Source organism: Ylistrum balloti, unplaced genomic scaffold (assembly GCF_031769215.1).
Source record: "Ylistrum balloti isolate Yb309-2 unplaced genomic scaffold, AGI_CSIRO_Ybal_v1 Utg369856, whole genome shotgun sequence".
Lineage (NCBI taxonomy): Eukaryota > Metazoa > Mollusca > Bivalvia > Pectinida > Pectinidae > Ylistrum > Ylistrum balloti.
In genome coordinates this window covers 319,688-337,885 of record NW_026782006.1, presented here as the reverse complement: position 1 = coordinate 337,885, position 18,198 = coordinate 319,688, and the positions used below count along the sequence as shown (strand labels likewise).

The following is an 18,198-nucleotide window of genomic DNA, read 5'->3' as shown; positions in this document are numbered from 1 at the left end:
TTTTCATGGTAACAGAAAAAAGTCAGCTAGGGTTTTAAACTAATATAAACAGAAAGTTTTGTAGAGTTTAAAGGCATGATTTCAAAGTCATAGTCCTGAAAGGAAAGTTAACACTAATTTCGTGTTTTTTTTACAATGTTTCCATGGTAATAGAATAAATATAAAAAATGAAATGTCATCAATAACAAAAGGCACAACATGGGCTTTAACCTAATATATACAGAAGGTTTGTTAAGTTGAGTTGAAAAGTTTTGAAGCCGGAAAAGCCCTTGGACGGACAGACAGATGAAAGCACAGACACATAGACATACACACGCGCCGAGCCCAAACTGATATCCCCTGCAAATGCATTTCACAGGGGATAAAAAATTGGAAACATTGATGTAGTGTTGTAAAGGGTAAGTTCATTTTCCTGATCAATGAACATACTACTCCATGAAATATATTGATTACTGGCTACTCATATGTATACTAAAAGACTAACTGATCATCCAACACAGGACTGGTTCAGATGTCATCTTAATCATCAAACACGGGACTGGTTCAGATGTCATCTCAATCATCCAACACAGGACTGGTTCAGATGTCATCTTAATCATCCAACACAGGACTGGTTCAGATGTCATCTTAATCATCAAACAGGGGACTGGGTTCAGATGTCATCTTAATCATCCAACACAGGACTGGGTTCAGATGTCATCTTAATCATCCAACACAGGACTGGGTTCAGATGTCATCTTAATCATCAAACACGGGACTGGTTCAGATGTCATCTTAATCATCCAACACAGGACTGGTTCAGATGTCATCTTAATCATCCAACACAGGACTGGTTCAGATGTCATCTTAATCATCAAACAGGGGACTGGTTCAGATGTCATCTTAATCATCCAACACAGGACTGGTTCAGATTTCATCTTAATCATCCAACACAGGACTGGGTTCAGATGTCATCTTAATCATCCAACACAGGACTGGTTCAGATGTCATCTTAAACATCCAACACAGGACTGGTTCAGATGTCATCTTAGTAAGTGCCAACATCACCAGGAAAAGAGTAACTTCCTTTAAAGCGAAGTCATATATGATATACATGTATCACTAAATTCCCATATATGGTCATGCCGAGAAGTTCCATGGTAAATCTTTTATAAACGTCACTAACAAGGGCAACCAACTGCTTTCTAATACATCTGTACAGCCAGAGCAGAGCTGGCAAAGGGAACTTACACAGGCAGAACTGGGCTTATATACGGAACAATATGGCTAAATTAATACTGGAAAAGCAAGTCAATATTAGATAGGCAAAGTTAAACTTTCAACATAAATATTCCACAGAGATTTTCACCTGAATGCCACAATTAAATGATGTTACAATATACTATTTGTTGGAGTAGGATTGCTATAGGTAAGTAATGATTTTACTCCGTAAGTAATTCATTCAGTGTAAGTTAAGATCCCGCCACCTTCGGTAGAGATCATTCAGTAACTCCACATCTGTATAGGTGAATCCGTTTTTCAATTCTGGCAACATTTCAAATTGGACAGAAGCTTTCTATATTGCACCTCAATGAGTGGATTTGTGAACACTGAACTATAGGGCTATAGGATGTATTTATTACCTATGTTGTCTGTGTAAATACATATATAAAAAACATTATCAATATTAACTACATCTTCAGATTTGGGCACTCTGAATACAGAAAATCAAACCGGTATGAAATCCCCCTCAACAACAAGTTGCTAGTTACCAGTGACAAAGTTCGTTTTCAATATTCCCAAGCTGTTTTTCCTCATGGATTATCAGAGTTCTATTCATCTGATCTGCTTACATACGCATCACAATTTATTGCGATAGAGAAATATCAGTGAGCATGCACAAAGGGCTTTGTCCGATCTGATACATTCCTTATTCAGTCAACATCATGACCGTGAGGTAGAACGGTGCAGCCACATGTATTATTTTCAATAAAATTCTCACCGGGGATCCTGAATTAATCTAACATTTGATTCCGTCAGAAATGTCACTGGAGCAATATAGTGTGTGTTTACCTATACCCAGTGTGTGAAGGGTAACTTTGTATAGGAAATAGTATGTATATTGTCGTCGTGTCACGGTAATCCTAATAAAGCTACAGTCAGACTTATTACAATCGCATACGATCACATACAATGTAGACATAATTAGCTATGAATATTTTAACTCCTGTAACAACTGCAAAATGGTACCAATTTATGACATCAGATCAGTTCAATAGAGGGCACAGATGGGAGGGTTACATTTACCACTCCACAAACACAAAATATTTTACCGGTATAGTAAAATGTAATGACCAACATTTATCACTGTACAGTAACACCATCATATCTCTTATATTTTATCACTGTTCAGTGAAACCTTGATATAAAACACTTATCATTGTACAGTCATTCAGAATTTATCAAACTTGTTAAATAATTTGATATGTCACAAGCCTTTAGGCTGGCAATCACAATATATCAAATTATTCAATGTGTTTAATAAGTTCCATATTACATTGACACGAGAGTTAAACTTTATTTATGTAATCTGTTTTTTTAGAGGAAAAAATGAAAACTCTGAAATTAATTTCCCTATATGTCATGCTTACTTCTACGCGGATGGTAATTCCTCACTTCCGAGACAATCATCTATGACATCACAACAGTGTAATTACACAGGTATCTTAGAATATTTATGGCCGTAAGACAGGGCAGGCTAATTATGCTGTAATGTCCCTTTTTAAATCAAAGTACTATGTCCATTTATTAAACGTCCCTTGTCTCTTTAGAGAAATACTTGACATCATCACAACATATCCCTGGATATCTCATACAATGGCTCCCATTTCCTTTGTTATTTCACTTTATCTAATTTTCAAGGTAATTTTCTGATATCAACTTTCAAATTTCTTCAAATGACTATGCACTATTGCCAAAGATCTTTATAAACTTGATGAACAACACATGACAGCAGACGACAAGACTTAAACATACTTTAAATGAAATCTAATCAAGACGATACTATATTTGTTTGAAGAGTTCTTACAAAACATAAAAGTTACAACTATATTAGTTCCTTTCCAAGTCCCATCAGTTTTGACCATCACTGTGTAGCTAGGTAGAACTGAGGAGAAAAGGTTATCACACAAGGAGATGATCAATATTTATCAAAGAACTTGTTTCCCAGCAGTGCACACCAACTATCTAAACCTATTTCTGTGTGTCAAGGTGAGAGCAAGTGTAAATCCCCTCCTGGTGAGGTCATCAGCACACTCTAGGGCCATATCTTACGTACACTAAACACCTTTAATGTGCAATGTGTACAGGTACAGTGCCAGGTGTTAGATAACTGTGGCAAAGAAATAAGAATCTGACCAATTCCCAAGAGATTGTGTTAAGTTAGCTCCAGGACATCCACAACAATGAAAATCTACCATCATATTGCATTATATACTACCACACCAACTTTGTACATTTATATCAAAGGTAGCTAGACAAATACCCCGGTGAGTTCAGACAATAGATATCTTGTTTTTGTGTGAAAATTCATAATTGTATTGAGTTTACACAATGTTAACGACAAAGGTAGCCTAAGTACAGCTTATCTAACATTGATCTGTTGTGTGTAACATCAAACAAATACATACTTCATTTAAAATTTCATGTTTGAGTTAAATTTTTTGAAAACAAAATCATGATCAATTATTGAACCAAATTTTCCTAAAATTAAAAGAGTTTAAAACCCTATTAAGACAGCCTGTCCTGTAACTGTCAGAATTGAGATCCTGGTATGCGGTAAGTCACTAGATTATCTAATTACAGGGTGATGGGGTATTTCCTCTAATTAATAATTCACACCCAAACAATCTTTCCATAATAAGCAAATTATTGGTGCCCTACCGTGAAGGTTGGCAGTGAGTATCCTCTTACACAGCATGCTTTCCAAAAAATAGGTTCAATAACACAAGCCAGCTTGATCTTATAGGACTGCACCACTACAACAGAGGGTCAGGCGAGACTCACTGAGTAGACGATAAAGTATTATCTACCACATAAAAAGTCTTTAACTGTGAGAAATCTCAGAAATCAGGTGTATATTGTGTCACTGTAATTAAGTTGAAAGATCCTTTAATTTTTTTTCACTCTGTAATCAAAATAGTCTTACCTAACCAAGCGTGCTGTTTAGATTCTCTACCTAACTTTTGTACACCTTATTTTCAAATACTTAAGAGATAACGATAGTGTTCAAATATCTTCCACTTTGTGAACATATATGTTATACAGGGTGTTGGGAAATATACCTTGTATCAGTGAATTAACACAATGGTCGATGTATTGATGGCCAGGTACAAAAGATTAACACAATCAGCTGTGACAATCACCAGGATCCAAATAAAATAGGACAAGTATGGATTTCTTGAGACAAAGAGAAACAGAATCCGATACTAGGGACCACAGAGATGGAGAGGTGTGTGTTATACTGTTAAAGATTAAGACCTTTCAGCTTGACTATAAATTACTCCAAACTGTCAGTATAGATACAAGCAACAACAATGTTCAGTATGTGTTTTTTTCTGGCTTTTTTTCTTACTATTATTTTGCAGCAGATTTTGACATCTTAGTGACAGAAAGCATTGGGAACATGCTAAGAATTTTGTTTCTATCCGTAATCATACATCAGATGTCGATATGGTTTTTTGAACGGCATAACCTCCTCTAAACATATCATCACCAAATCAGATCGGCCAGTTTTAAAGTCACTTCCAGTATGTCGATTTACCTGTTCATTAGATTTGCTCTACATACCCTTCATGCATATCCCATATTCAATCACATTTCTTTTCCTTTCAAATCAACCAAATTTTTTTTTTTCCAACTCCATATATATAATTGGCTATTAAAACACTATATTCAGTATTTTTCTGACATCTTATTCCACCACAGCCCAGACTCCACCACTCAATAAGATGATTACACTTTACGAAAGTCATTTCCCTCATCTACAATTCTAAAATCTAAATTTGTGTAAACATGTAAAATAAAACTTACGCTATTTTGTAATTTTGGGGGGAAAAAAATAAAAAAAGAATACTTTTCATCAACCTTGTTTACCTGCATATTCCTGAATAGTTAATTTCCAAGGGATCACCTAGATTATACATCAACAAATCTTTTACTCTAAAAATCTATAGACCTGACGACTGCCATATGATTAATGTATTGTGGCGATCAAGCTGCGAACAGGATATCTAATCCTATTCATAAATTGTGTGGTGGATAATTACAGACAAGCTGTACAAAATAGATAGTTGTCGTAGCTGCTCTATAAATAGTCTGCACCACGAGATATTATGTTTGACAAACCAAATGAAAACATTTTGTAAATACCTAACAGGAAAACTTTATACCACCAATACACATACCTGTCATTACTGCCTATGTACTGTACTTCATCATATGTTTGTAGAAATATAGAGTACAGGTGGTCTTACCAGCCTCAGCTAGAGGGAATTTCACTTTAGATGAGCAGTAGAGTGTCCAGCTAGAGACCAAACAGTCACTAGTTCAAACCCCAGCATTTCATTACTCCTTTTTACTACAGATTTGCAGCGTAGAAGTTGAGAGTACAGGCCACCTTACTTAGACATGGCTAGTAGGAATTCTCCTTCAGTCGAGCAGTAGAATGTCCAGACACCAAAGTGTCACTAGTTCAAACCTCAGCATTGCAGTGTTTTTCATTACTTTTTCTATTCTATGTTGTCACCTGTATTTCACCTGTATGTCAGTGATAGATAATTGTTAAGTCTTTCTCTGATAGATCTACACTTTTAATCAACTTCTGCTGAAAAACACAGAATTATATGTAGTGATATATAACTTCATTTTGTATACTTGTGGATAATTAAAATTAGTGTGGATAGAAAACTTTAAACTTCCATCCTTCCAGAAATTAAATTATTAATATAAGGCAGTGATCATAGGAGGATGTGATAGCTAAATTAGTAGAGCACAGGTATGTGGTTCAATCCTTATACCCAAAGGTGGTGTGTTTCTCACCAAAATCGTTGACTGTACTGTGGCCACTGAAGAGTCACCAACAACACTGTACTGTGGCCACTGGAGAGTCACCAACAACACTGTACTGTGGCCACTGGAGAGTAACCAACAACACTGTACTGTGGCCACTGAAGAGTCACCAACAACACTGTACTGTGGCCACTGGAGAGTCACCAACAACACTGTACTGTGGCCACTGGAGGGTCACCAACAACACTGTACTGTGGCCACTGAAGAGTCACCAACAACACTGTACTGTGGCCACTGAAGAGTCACCAACAACACTGTACTGTGGCCACTGGAGGGTCACCAACAACACTGTACTGTGGCCACTGAAGAGTCACCAACAACACTGTACTGTGGCCACTGAAGAGTCACCAACAACACTGTACTGTGGCCACTGGAGGGTCACCAACAACACTGTACTGTGGCCACTGGAGAGTCACCAACAACACTGTACTGTGGCCACTGGAGAGTCACCAACAACACTGTACTGTGGCCACTGGAGAGTCACCAACAACACTGTACTGTGGCCACTGAAGAGTCACCAACAACACTGTACTGTGGCCACTGGAGAGTCACTAACAACACTGTACTGTGGCCACTGAAGAGTAACCAACAACACTGTACTGTGGCCACTGGAGAGTCACTAACAACACTGTACTGTGGCCACTGGAGAGTCACTAACAACACTGTACTGTGGCCACTGGAGAGTAACCAACAACACTGTACTGTGGCCACTGAAGAGTCACCAACAACACTGTACTGTGGCCACTGGAGAGTAACCAACAACACTGTACTGTGGCCACTGAAGAGTCACCAACAACACTGTACTGTGGCCACTGGAGAGTCACCAACAACACTGTACTGTGGCCACTGGAGAGTCACCAACAACACTGTACTGTGGCCACTGGAGAGTGTACTGTGGCCACTGAAGAGTCACCAACAACACTGTACTGTGGCCACTGGAGAGTCACTAACAACACTGTACTGTGGCCACTGAAGAGTAACCAACAACACTGTACTGTGGCCACTGGAGAGTCACTAACAACACTGTACTGTGGCCACTGGAGAGTCACTAACAACACTGTACTGTGGCCACTGGAGAGTAACCAACAACACTGTACTGTGGCCACTGAAGAGTCACCAACAACACTGTACTGTGGCCACTGGAGAGTAACCAACAACACTGTACTGTGGCCACTGAAGAGTCACCAACAACACTGTACTGTGGCCACTGGAGAGTCACCAACAACACTGTACTGTGGCCACTGGAGGGTCACCAACAACACTGTACTGTGGCCACTGGAGAGTAACCAACAACACTGTACTGTGGCCACTGGAGAGTCACCAACAACACTGTACTGTGGCCACTGGAGAGTCATTAACAACACTTTGCTGTGGCCACTGGAGTCACCAACAACACTGTACTGTGGCCACTGGAGAGTCACCAACAACACTGTACTGTGGCCACTGGAGAGTCATTAACAAAGACATACTGTAGTATTACCATCCCATATTGCTCACTCAGGCAACTAATACAAATACAGAAAGTTTGCAGAATGTTTCCACCATCATCGACTATATCATTAACATTGCTAATTTTGTCATCCATGTTCTGATAACTTATTGTCATTGATAAAATGTGTTACCATTGCACTAGCCCTGAAAATTGACAATTTCTGCTTCATTAAAACTTCAGCAAAATTATGGTAATTTCAATCATAGATATTTACAATCGCACCTTGCAAAATTCTGGTCAAAATTAAACAAAATACTCGAAATAGTTTTGTTCCTAGCGATATACAGTCTAAGTGAAGTTAACTTTTAGTTCCACTGAAAGAAGCATTATGTCATTTAATCATTTCAATATTATTTCAAACACAAAACTTGCTTTAATTGTTGGTTACTCGATATTCACCACAAATACAAGACCTTGAAACATTTCCACATTACCCCAAGTAGTATTTATACAGAGGTACAAGGCTTTGGAGTACTTTGGACTACATAAATACTACAATCTTACAGAAGGAATCCTGTAGGAGTTTGATCACTTCTCTACAGGCAGAAGATTCAATTTGAAAATAAATTACCAACTTCTGTGCCTATTGTACACTGGCATGAAAAACGTTTAAAAAATTCATGTTTGCAATTGAGCAACTTATGTAAAGACTGCAATATGTTGCATAATAAAAGTTGTGTGAACTATGAAGGAATCTTTTCTCTGGCTATAAATCCCCAAACAGACATTGTTGTGATTCCAACATGCAATTTGTAGTGTTAAAGGCCGGATCAAAAATATCCATCCCAAGGTGTTCTATAGAACCATATCAGCTCCTTACTATATACCCTGTATTTATTTGGCTGTTTACTTTGCTGACTCATCCCAATTCTATCGATTATTCGTACAGTTGCCTCATGTATCAAATGATTTATAATTTTTTCACACTTTAGGAGATTTAAAAACAATATTGTACAATGATGATGCACAATTTTCCCTACGTATGAGTGAGTGAGAAAGCAGAAATTAGATCTACCCTGACGGAGGTAGTAAAGAACAAAAATAAACAGATACCTTGCACTTCCAACTGGCCAAAAGATAAAGGCAAAGGAAGATTTATATACCTGACGGGATAACTAACTCCTATTTAATTTCATGAAAAATTCCATTTTTTGTCTTTATTTCATCAAATTACAATGTACAAATAAAGCCATAAAATTCAAACTTAATCTGAGAAGAATTACTTGAATTAAACTTCCTAATAATATGTTTATACTACATGTCACATGTGTAGTATATCTGTTGTCCATATATACATGCCTGCAGTTGATCCACTCAATGACGTCCTCACTCAAATTACTTAAAAATTGCTCAAAATAAAATCAAGAGAGCTTTTTAAATACCGTGTTACCACATTTAATAAATTATTTTGAAAATTTCATTTTAAATATTACCTGTTGTGTGTTAAGAACTAAATATGATGTATAAGCCAACTCAGGTCTTGGTCACTGGGAAGTTTTTACATCAGTAAAATAAGTTATATAAAGCCAACTCAGATCTTGGTCACCGGGAAGTTTTTACATCAGTAAAATAAGTTATATAAAGCCAACTCAGATCTTGGTCACCGGGAAGTTTTTACATCAGTAAAATAAGTTATATAAAGCCAACTCTGATCTTGGTCACCAGAAAGTTTTTACATCAGTAAAATAAGCTATATAAAGCCAACTCTGATCTTGGTCACTGGGAAGTTTTTACATCAGTAAAATAAGCTATATTAAGCCAACTCTGATCTTGGTCACTGGGAAGTTACATCAGTTAATAAGAAATTCTAGATACTGACATCAATACAACTTACAGTGATATACATTTCCTTTTTAACTACAGACATCAGTGAACTTTGACCCTTGCTGTCTGATCATTGCCATGTTTGTACTCTATGCTTTATATATCTGCCTACACTAAACATATTCTGTCAACTTTCATACGTTTAACCTCATTATGTATCAGTTCCATTCCAGAGAAAGAATAATAATCAAATTTCAGACATGTCAAATGAGATAAGAAACTGGTTGTATGTAAGTTTACAAATCTTTTGGCTGCAAATACCAACAATTTACATGTCAAATTTCGGGTCTTTATAACAAAATTAATATTCCTGTGTTTCATTTTCTGCAGTTAAAGCTTATAAGGCTTTCATAACACAAACATCAGCTTATAGCAATCGTGAATTTATTTCTTCTGCAACACAGCATGAACTGCAGTCAGTAAATCATACTATTAAGCAGAAAAGTATGTACTCTTAGGTCTAAATGGTGAATTTACCAGGCACCCCGTACATATAAACTTAAATTTGTCTCCTATTGCCAACAGCAAACAACAGAGTAACGAAATCTCCATTGAATTATGGATTTGATTACGAATACATAAATATAATGCGCACGGCCATTTGCAGCCATTTTAACGGGTTTCAAATTTCTCCTTGACAAGAGAATAAAACACGCCAGGAAATTGTCAGGTTTCAAGCATATATAATCCCATCACACAGATATAGAACAAAGTCTGTCAAGGAGTGTGACAGGTTTTACCCATCCAAGGTGACAAGACTGATAATTACCAAAGTAAAACCAATATGACAAGTGGTCCCCTGTCACTGCCCCCTGGTCCCTCCGTACCAACCTCCCCATTACACACCTTTTATTGTGGTACATTTTAACATCCTCTGACCACAACAGTGTAAATTATCTGAAAACAGACTCAACAATTTGTATATAGCTGTATGAAAACCATTTATGGCACCTGGACCAATTCTAATTAAATTTTGAAAGTGCCCTGTGTCCAGCACCCATTAAACTGTGCGACCTTCCAATCATCTGTCCCAATATTTTACACAAATCTAGAACATTAACTCTAATATTTCAACTAGAATCGGGTCATTACCATCGATACACATTTTAAAGTCAGGTGACAATATCTAGATCTTGATTCAAGTCCTAATTTGACAATAAATCAAACAATCGACTCCCGCCTTCAAGGTTATACCAGCTATCAGTCTTCGTCTGAAAGGGCGTGCATGTATCATTGTATATAGTATAACTGGTATCTAAAATGTAATTTGTAAAAAAAAAAAAGAGCAAAAAAACTGGCGTTTCATCTTCAAAAAAATAATCTAGTTTTCTTTCTTACATACATTTAATTATCACATTACATGTACCTTTAGATAAATTTATAGCTATTCGTCTTTCTAATACTATATAGAGTTGATATAAAGGGAAATAAATCTGATGTCTGGGTTACTACACATGAAGTTTTTCATTTCGAAGTTTGAAATTTTGAGGAAACCTTTGCCAAAAAATTTAGTAAAGTTTGCTGGGAAAGATAAAAGTTGTAATCAGAGTAATTATTGAGAGAATTCAAAATGACAAGAAGCAGATCCAGCTCAATACCTTGAATTTTACCATGTCAAGTGCTTATCAAACTAAATTAATACAAACAGAATAGAGATCTATTCTGTAATCTAGGTGATCTAACTGCTTTTCATCTATTGTTGAAATCATCATATTTTCAAGGACAACCTGTAGCATTAGATTTTCCAATTAATCAAAGTGTGAACCAGACAGAAATTCACTGAAATATTTTGACGTTGAATGTATGTGAATCACCAATCTTTAAATGTTATGAGTAAAGATCAATGGACTTTCTTAGAGATGGGTGTGACTGTCTTACTTACCTTGACATAGAATCATCTCTCCTGAGTTAGAAACAAACCAATAGGTATCCATTTCCAGGAATAAGGAGGACCGAGGTTGATCTACCTTCACATATTATAGGGATATTATCAATAATCCACCATATTTAATCATTTTTTGTAACAACAAAACTAAGTTTGCTCCTCCTAATCCTTACATCTCAACCTAGGAAACATTTTGAACAGATGACCACTTCAGATAACTAGTAATGTTTGTAGTAACATAATTGAAGTCAGTTCAGTGATGCTTATTCTATTCTTGTTTCGTTGTGTTAGAAATATACAGAAAATATCATCAACTTATGTTATGTTTACACAGGCCATTAACCTGATAATACTTGGGAAATTATTGAAAAGAATTTTACCTGTTAAGGGAGAAACACATCAGTCCACAACATGTATATACAACTTGCCTTTTAGACTGTAATGAATGTTTCAAGGTGTCACAATTAAGTATTTAATTGTGCAGTAAATTGCTATCAACACATTCTATTGTGTGACAGAATAACTGACCATTGACTGAATAACCTCGTTAATCCTGTCTATACTAGTTAGGCCAGTTCAAGGTCGTTATCAAGGCCACAGTTAATTATCTATTTTGATTGATGTGAACAACAAGTGTTATTGTCAATAGTAAATTAAAGAAAAGTTTTCCCGATACAAGGTAATTAAACAAGGTCTTTCTCTTTATCAATAATTCTACAATATTTTTTTTCATTGAAAAGAAAACATATACAAATATATATATAGCTATGACAACAGTATAAACACACTGTGCTTTTAAAATTTTTAAATTCTATTTTATAGTTGTTGATGTCAACGCCCCCCCTTCCCCACCCCACCCCAACGCCCAGTCCTCTGAGAGTTCTGTTATGGTTAATACATCAAGATATAAATCTAAATTGTCAGTTTTATAACTAACATGACTTCTTGACTTTTCAGTATAGTTTTGACAATGTTTCACAATCTAGATGTCTTGTTTCCAAAACAGTAAGGCAAACTTGATAAAACTAAGGTTCAAATTTCTCTGAAAAAGAATATATACTGGGATCTACCAGAAAGAGGCCCAGGGTGGCTAAATGGAAAATCATAAATATTTTAACAAAAATATGGACCAAATACTCACCCAGTGCAGATATTATGGATGTTGAAGTTTTCTTTGATTTTGCAGATCATAAGCATATGGTGTGTCAACATGCGAAGTATATCACAGGATCCAATGCTCAATGTGAAACATCAGACGTTCTGTACGTGAAATATATCCATTATATTTATGACAGCTGGAATTATATATGAATTTAATATCTAATAATCCTGATGTTTTTAATATATTATGATAGCTATATTATACATAGAGAACATTGGATTCCAGTACATTGATATGTTATGTTAGCCCAATGTTGCCAGGTTTAATTCTCCCACCACTAATTACCATTGAATACTTCATTATTGCATGTTTGCAACCTTTGTACCGTTCAGTAAAAATATCCAATAATCATTTCCGATTTTGTTTTTTATTTAGTGCACAAATCTTGAGTCAACTGCAGCCATACGTCCTGCTACATGTGACGTGTGTTCTAGGTCATGCTGGAGTGTTGCTTCATGATTAGCTCATAGTTACGATGCTCTCTCTACGTAAATCAGACTCAACGTTTTCTTAAATTCCATTAGATTACTGATTGCTGTTGACACCTCATATATTTGTAAAGCATTACAATCCTGTAACAATAAATCACCTGTAAGAGGCCACATCCATAATCTTCATAGTCTCATGTACGTTTGATAACAAACATTTCCCTGAAAAGTACTTTTCAGACACAGATTTCCATATTCTGGTATGGTTTGACACAACTGATTCAACGTTTGAACTATCTAATGTTTCAAGTCTCAGTTAACATGACAGGTAGGCAATGTATTACCATACTAGTGTAAACAACAGAATAAACACAACAGATAGTATGAATTAAAGTTTCAATGTTAACAACATGTGATTTTTTGCTCTCGGTGATCCAGAAGGCTGTGACCTTTGTGCACTGGCAACATGTCAAAGTTTATTGATATTTGTCATACATTAAAATATCTATGGAAGCAAAGTTTTTTTCTACCCCAAATAATGGCCCACCAAAAATGACCACCTATTGGCAGCTTATCAACCGGTCTGCCGTCTGGTACATCCTGGTATCACTTTCTTTTAAGAATGAAAATGTGACAATTATGTATAATTGTTTTGTTCAAATTCTCTGAGTCTTTTAAGAAAGTTTTATGAAATGCAAACAATTTAACATACATTTAGCAATTAACGCGCATGTTGATAGAAGTGTACAGCAATATCAATGCCAGAACCGCACCAGGTAAAGCTCAGATAATTCTGGTTCAACAGAGACTGAAAGAGTCTCATTTAATGCTTGATATGTTTTAATTTCATCCTGCAATTACTGATTATCATAAGCCAGAAGACGAAGTGCTACATATGTATACACAGTGCCTCGGTAGCCATCGATAAATCTAATTCATGGGGAGACGGTTCAAACGATGTTTAATTGTGGTTAATTTTATTTATCATATATTAACTGGAATGTTCTTTAGCAGTCTTTTCTACTCTGTCTTGTTTAAAACTATTACCAATGGGTTATTGCAGTTATAGTCAAAATAGCAATGGGCTTAGCTTACTGCAATATTAAATGCATACCCAGCCAATACATATAGACCTACAGGTAGGTACTGACATAGTAAAACCTGGGCATTTTCATGGAAAATGGAACACGTTAGAACTAATCTTTCTATGAACAATTCTGAAATAATTACTAGTTCACAAGTAGAATATTATATTACACCAAAACCTATTATCAGGAAGTTGTCACTTTTCACAATAATACATTAACATTTGGGTCCATTCTGATGAAAAGCTGATTTGCTGTATAGGGCTGACCCATGCTGGACAGTAACCAAAGGAAGGGTCATGCCTCCTGGCTACTTCCATAATAACATTTGTCACATTAAACAATAGGACCACCAGTGGTATGTTGGGTGACCAATACCCCAAAGTACTGCCTCTATCTACTAATGTTGGCGACCACTAACCTGTTATATATACCCTATCAGTCTAGTCTATCTGTGGGGCCTTAAGGCTAAATTATGATGTATTTGGGAGCAAGTCGCTAGTACAACTGGGAAGTCCAGAAAGTACTTACAAATTAATTCAATGCACATGTTTACAAATAAAGGTGAATTCACAGCTTATACAAATAAATTTTACAAACATCTTATATCTTATTTGTTTATGTACTTTTTACATGGCAGATGGAAAATCATTGATTAATAAACATCTAATTTGAATACAAGTTTTGACTTCAGACATAAATGTACATACAAAAAAGCTATTACAAACAAAAATTACCAATTGCCACCAATCAATCTCTTAGAAATGAAGAGCAGTCGGAACAAGCCTGGGATACATGTTTCTTGTTATCTATTGGTATGCATGTTGACCTTCCCTAATTGCAAACAACCAGCTGATTCCTACTGCTCAGTAACCTTCCCTGATTGTATACAGCCAGCTGATTCTCTACTGCTCAGGAACCTTCCCTTACTGTATACAGCCAGCCGATTCCCTACTGCTCAGGAACCTTCCCTGATTGTATACAGCCAGCTGATTCCCTACTGCTCAGGAACTTTCAACGACTGTATACAGCCAGCTGATTCCCTACTGCTCAGGAACCTTCCCTTACTGTATGCAGCCAGCTGATTCCCTACTGCTCAGGAACCTTCCCTTACTGTATGCAGCCAGCCGATTCCCTACTGCTCAGGAACCTTCCCTTGCTGTATACAGCCAGCCGATTCCCTACTGCTCAGGAACCTTCCCTTACTGTATACAACCAGCTGATTCCCTACTGCTCAGGAACCTTCCCTTACTGTATACAGCCAGCTGATTCCCTACTGCTCAGGAACCTTCCCTTACTGTATGCAGCCAGCCGATTCCCTACTGCTCAGGAACCTTCCCTGACTGTATACAGCCAGCCGATTCCCTACTGCTCAGGAACCTTCCCTTACTGTATGCAGCCAGCCGATTCCCTACTGCTCAGGAACCTTCCCTTACTGTATACAGCCAGCCGATTCCCTACTGCTCAGGAACCTTCCCTTACTGTATACAGCCAGCCGATTCCCTACTGCTCAGGAACCTTCCCTGACTGTAAACAGTTAGCCGATTCCCTACTGCTCAGGAACCTTCCCTGACTGTATACAACCAGCCGATTCCCTACTGCTCAGGAACCTTCCCTTACTGTATACAGCCAGCCGATTCCCTACTGCTCAGGAACCTTCCCTGACTGTATAACAGTTTCCCTAGCTCGATTCCCTACTGCTACAGGAGCTTCTACTGCTCAGGAACCTTCCTTGTATACAACCAGCCGATTCCCTACTGCTCAGGAACCTTCCCTGACTGTATACAGCCAGCTGATTCCCTACTGCTCAGGAACCTTCCCTTACTGTATACAACCAGCCGATTCCCTACTGCTCAGGAACCTTCCCTGACTGTATACAGCCAGCTGATTCCCTACTGCTCAGGAACCTTCCCTTACTGTATACAGCCAGCTGATTCCCTACTGCTCAGGAACCTTCCCTTACTGTATACAGCCAGCTGATTCCCTACTGCTCAGGAACCTTCCCTTACTGTATACAGCCAGCTGATTCCCTACTGCTCAGGAACCTTCCCTTACTGTATACAGCCAGCTGATTCCCTACTGCTCAGGAACCTTCCCTTACTGTTTACAGCCAGCTGATTCCCTACAGCTCAGGAACCTTCCCTTACTGTATACAACCAGCCGATTCCCTACTGCTCAGGAACATTCCCTTACTGTATACAGCCAGCTGATTCCCTACTGCTTTGGAACCTTTTTTTCCTCCCACTCTATACTTTATATATTAAGATTTTAGTAAATATAATTACGTTATTGATGGAACAAAGTCTATCATATCATAATGTATATATATATATGTAAGGTGATTAAATTATCAAACTGACAAATCAATTTTCTAGGACCCCATTATAACACAATTATCATTCAGGACATGTCACCTATAGAAAACTTGATGAATGACACTTATTTTGAAAAACTTGTTCCTAATCATTCAACCTTTGATCTTCTACACAACTACATGATGACCTTCAAAATCAAATCAATTTCAACTTTCATATTAAAATTCATGACTATTTTAAGATCTTTTAAAACTGTATGCATTTTTTATAATGAAACTATTACAATATTTTCTAAACAAAGTACAGGATATGATGCTCATTATTTAGGGTAATTTATATTCTTCTTTATACTAGTTTTGGAACTTTCCAGCTGACATCAGAAGCGAACGGCACACTTCAATTATATACTAGTGTACAGTGTTTATCCACACAGGAGCTTAATTCTAAGGGCAGGTAAGATACAAACAATGCTCTCTGGAGGGTACAAACCACCTTCAACGAAGTTATAAAGCACTGTATTTTGACAATACTAAAGTATTCTTCAATCAACAAATCCCTTAACTAAATATCCAGGCCATATTTACACATGTTAAATCTTCGTTAACACGCTAGCTTCCAAGCTGTTGACATCTCATATACTTGAAACTGATCCTTTATAAAGATTCTTCTTGGATGTTTTTAAATGTGGCAAAATCGTCACACAAACTTCTACCTCCACTCGCTACCATTTGTCTTTCATGCCTATATAAGCTTTGTGGTAGCTGTCCAATTATTTGGCAATTTATTGAACAGCTTGAACACTTTAAGAAAATTTACATAAATTTGAAATAAAATTTCTCTTTTCTCCTTTCAATTACATTTCCAGCTTAGTGACAACAAATATTTGTGACACATGGACAAACACAAAGGTGACCTAGGAAAACATTCCATTATGGATAGCACTTGTAACTTGTAAAGGAAGTAAAATAACACTTAACTCCATTAAAAACAGGTGGACAGGGCTGAGGAACAGGAAAAAACATTCTCTATGCAAAGATATATTTCTTAATCTGAAGAGAACTGTATTTAAATAACAATATCACCTAGAAATTGTCCTTCCATGTTCCCATGTTGTCATATAACTAATGATGATTTATTGTTGTCCCCTAATAATAGTTTAAATTCATTTAATAATTCCATTTTAGTAATTTATATAATAAAACTGCTACATACATGTTAATTCTGTATATCCTGTAGGATGGAAGGGAAAATTAATTACTTGCCTAAGAACCACATGTTCATATTTTCATATAAAAACAAAATGTATATACTAAGTTTCACATACTTTTATTTCTTAAATGATCTTTGTCTTGTAAAAATGAAGATATCTAAATTTAAACAATTCATTAGCTGTGCACAATAAATTAAAAAGACTCTTATTATCATTATTCCTGGAATTAAAAAGTCGCCTTACAAAATAATTACTTTGTGAGAAATACAATATGATATCATTAGGTCTTTACAGTACCTACCTGATTTACCAACACTTCTCAGTGGGTAGTCCAGGTGAGGTTTTATTGTAAGACCGACAGCTGCTTTAACCATTATACCTGTTAAAATTGAGGTCATAGCATTTTGACCCCAATTTATTTGACATCCATTATTTCCTCATGTTTCGAACAATTTTATTTTAATTAAATAATACTGAGAATTAAATGTTGTTCATTGTATTGTAACCTGCAAGGTGAAAGATGAAGAAAAACCATGATTTCCTTGATGCTCATAGGAAGACAAACTGAAGTACAAACCATGCCTTTGATGAGCATCTGTCCAGGTAGAATATTACAGTTATCACAACTTATGTATGTGATTACAGTCCAACCCTATAAAATGATCCCAACAGCAACATGGGGTTCAGAC

At 36.5% G+C, this 18,198-nt stretch overlaps 1 protein-coding gene across 1 annotated transcript in view; it reads right to left on the bottom strand.

The window, feature by feature from the left end:
- The window catches only part of LOC132545757 (uncharacterized), an 85,621-nt gene extending 74,263 nt beyond the window's left edge, over positions 1-11,358 (bottom strand). Inside the window, exon 1 of the mRNA XM_060209445.1 lies at positions 11,307-11,358. Coding sequence (XP_060065428.1) covers positions 11,307-11,358 — 52 coding nt within the window. The remainder of the gene's footprint in view (positions 1-11,306) is intronic.
- Between the last annotated feature and the right edge of the window lie 6,840 nt (positions 11,359-18,198).